This window comes from Notolabrus celidotus, chromosome 7 (assembly GCF_009762535.1).
Source record: "Notolabrus celidotus isolate fNotCel1 chromosome 7, fNotCel1.pri, whole genome shotgun sequence".
NCBI classification, from domain to species: domain Eukaryota; kingdom Metazoa; phylum Chordata; class Actinopteri; order Labriformes; family Labridae; genus Notolabrus; species Notolabrus celidotus.
The window spans coordinates 35,913,423-35,916,305 of record NC_048278.1 but is presented as its reverse complement, the minus strand read 5'-3'; the positions used below and the strand labels follow the sequence as shown (position 1 = coordinate 35,916,305).

The 2,883-nt window shown below is 48.9% G+C and overlaps 1 protein-coding gene across 1 annotated transcript; it reads left to right on the top strand.

The window, feature by feature from the left end:
* The first annotated feature begins 1,521 nt into the window (after positions 1–1,521).
* Positions 1,522–1,854, top strand: LOC117815595 (voltage-dependent P/Q-type calcium channel subunit alpha-1A-like). The gene has a single exon (XM_034687403.1). The coding sequence runs from the start codon at positions 1,522–1,524 to the stop codon at positions 1,852–1,854; it is 333 nt and encodes a 110-aa protein (XP_034543294.1).
* Positions 1,855–2,883: the final 1,029 nt, after the last annotated feature.

Sequence of the window (2,883 nt, the reverse complement as noted above, 5' to 3'; positions counted from 1 at the left end):
TCGGGGAGCCTTTGGGGGGGTGATGCTGCTGGGTGGGGATGGTGCACGGTGTCTGCCCGCTGGTGGAGGAGAAGATGCAAGCAGCTTCTACTACACACTCACACCGCTGCTGTTCTATTTTCCCAACAAGAATTGATGATGGTGATGATGCTGCTGCCTCCCCCAGTGGTCTTTTTCTGCTCCTCCGGATCCTACTCGCACAGGATTCTTGCTTTCCAAAGCTTGGATTATAGATGATTGTTGTGGACATATTCTTTTTTTTCATTTAACTTCATCGACTCATCAGTTTTTGTTCCCTATAGGAGGGGGAGGGAGAGTCAGAGGGGTAGATACAAATTGTTAGATTGAAGACTAGTGTGTGTGTGTTTTTTTTTTTTCCCTCGTCTCCAAGTGCGCGCAATCACGCCCAAAATCAGTGAGCGACGCCTTGTTGAGGAGGAGGGGGGAGGAGGAGGAGGAGGGAAGAGGAAGGGGGGGATGCTGCACCGTCCATCACCAAATATCAACAAATGTCACCAGGCTCGGATTTTGGGGAAGCCCCCCTTGGTTGGCGTTTGAGTGTAACCCGAGTGGCGTGGTGGCAGTGAGAGGTGGCAGCAGCAGAACCAGGAGCAGGAGGAACAGGAGCAGGGATTTCTGCCCTGCTACAGCAAACATTGCAGATATATGGCACAAGAAAAAATGAATTATTAAAGATTCTACTCTTATCTTTTTCTATTTTTATCTGCCAGGAAAAAAAAAAAGGGACCTGGGGAGGGTGAAAAAAAAAAGACAACTGCAGATCCTGTCAAGATGCACTACTAGGCAGTAGAGAGGGGAAAAAAGACGCAGTCTCCAGCTGTAGCCTACTTATAGAAAGAAGAGATGATTGCAATACTTCTGTAAACGCACAGCTATGCATCCTTCTTGCATGTGCTTTAGGTAATCGATTGGGTTTCTTATTGAGATGCAAGAACGAGCTCCCTCTTGGAGAGGTTTTTCCCCACCAAAGAAAGAGAGAAAAAACAGGATGCCTTGCCTTTTTTTCGACCGAGAGAAAACGCTGATGCTCTGACAGATTCACGTTTTTGGCAGTTTTCCTCACCTTCCAGCGAGAGCACTTGTTTTTTTCCTTCCTGTCAGAGAACTGATTCGCCAGAAATGACATAAACACATCGGTTTATTTCCCATTCATATTCCAAACACACGTTCAGAGACACCGTGCGCTTTTTTTCCTCTCCCCTCATCTCCCTCCCCTCTTCTCTTCCTCTCTATACCTCCTCCTACTTCCCTCCCTCCCTCCCTCCCTCCTCTCTCCACTCACAAATGGAGGTATCTTCTCGGCGCTGAAGATCTGGGAAGGAGACACAGTTAGATAGCAGGAGGGGAGGAAAAAACAGAGAGAGTGAGAGACAGAGAAAACCCATCTCCATTCTGTATGTGTGTTTGGAGCCGAGGCTGATGGGGTGGTGGCATGTGGAGGTGTCACTCTGAGGTTCCCCCCCGGCTCCTTCCTAACCTCTGGCGTTTGGTGTCTGCAGAATGGCGCGTTTTGGAGACGAGGTACCCAACAGGTACGGAGGAGGAGGAGGAGGTGGTGGTGGCGGTGGTGGCGGGGGTGCCGGCGGACAAGGGGGGCCCGGCCGCGGCGGCAGTAGGCAAGGGGGGCCCCCCGGGGCGCAGCGGATGTACAAGCAGTCGATGGCCCAGAGAGCCCGGACCATGGCCCTGTACAACCCTATACCCGTCCGGCAGAGCTGCCTAACGGTCAACCGCTCCCTCTTCCTCTTCAGTGAAGACAACTTTGTGAGGAAGTACGCCAAAAAGATCACCGAATGGCCATATCCTTTGATAACCAGAGAGCGAGCAGGCTGACACAAGGTACCGAGAGCTTGTGGTGTGTTTGCAGGAGTGCTTGGTGTGAGGTGTGGCCTGGTGTGGTGTGGAGGGTTTGGTGTGGAAGTGGACAACACATGCAGGATGAGAGTGCTGGTGGCTGTGTGTTTTCTCTTGCTTCTGCTTTCCTTTCTCGCAGTGTTGTGAAATACTTCATGATGTGCTTTTAAAGAGTGTGACATGCTGTGTTGTTTTTTTTGCAATGATTGTAATGTGCCATGCATGAATCTCTTGGACTTTTCCAACATTTTAAAGTGTTAGAATTTGGATTTTAGAGACACATTTGCCATCAAAAGTTCCAGAGAGTCCACTTAAAGTTTCCTCCGGTCCAGTTTTTGCACGTCCTCTGAGATGTTGAGACCTGATTAAGCTGCGTTTCTGCAGCCGGATACTTTTACCCGGCACTTGGTACAGGTTACGTTTTCACCGGAGGCACCAGAGTCCACATACAGTACCAGGTTTAGAAAGGTTCCTGAATCTACTTAGCGTTTGAGTTATTGCATCATACAAAATACTTTATTATAAGGCAGCGGTTACAGGGCTTTAGACGCTGGTGGAAACGCAGACAACAGCTGACTGGAGGAGCACTTTAATCCCCTCAGAAGTAGACCCTGGAACTCAGAGTCCTTGTTATATAATTGGAAAGGCAGCTTTATCTAGACATTTATGAAGCCACATGCACCACCTCAAAGTCCCAGTGCTTCTGGAAGGTGCTCCTCCCAGAGTCAGGATACAATTAAGTCTCCAGGCCTGAGTTTAGATCCCTGGTCCCTGCGGTGGAGAGGCGCTGAGATCCTCTGAAAGTCCATTGTTTCTTGAGGAAGTTCCTGCAGCCGAATACTGGACTCACTCGTGAATTTTACTGTATGATTTGAAGAATCCAGAAGCAGACATGTTGGATGCAGAAGCGAACGTAAAGACAGTCTAAGTTAGTGGTTGCAGAGCGAAGCACTCAAAGCTTTACATATTTTATTTGTGACCAATCCTTCTTTCCCTTTCTTCATGATA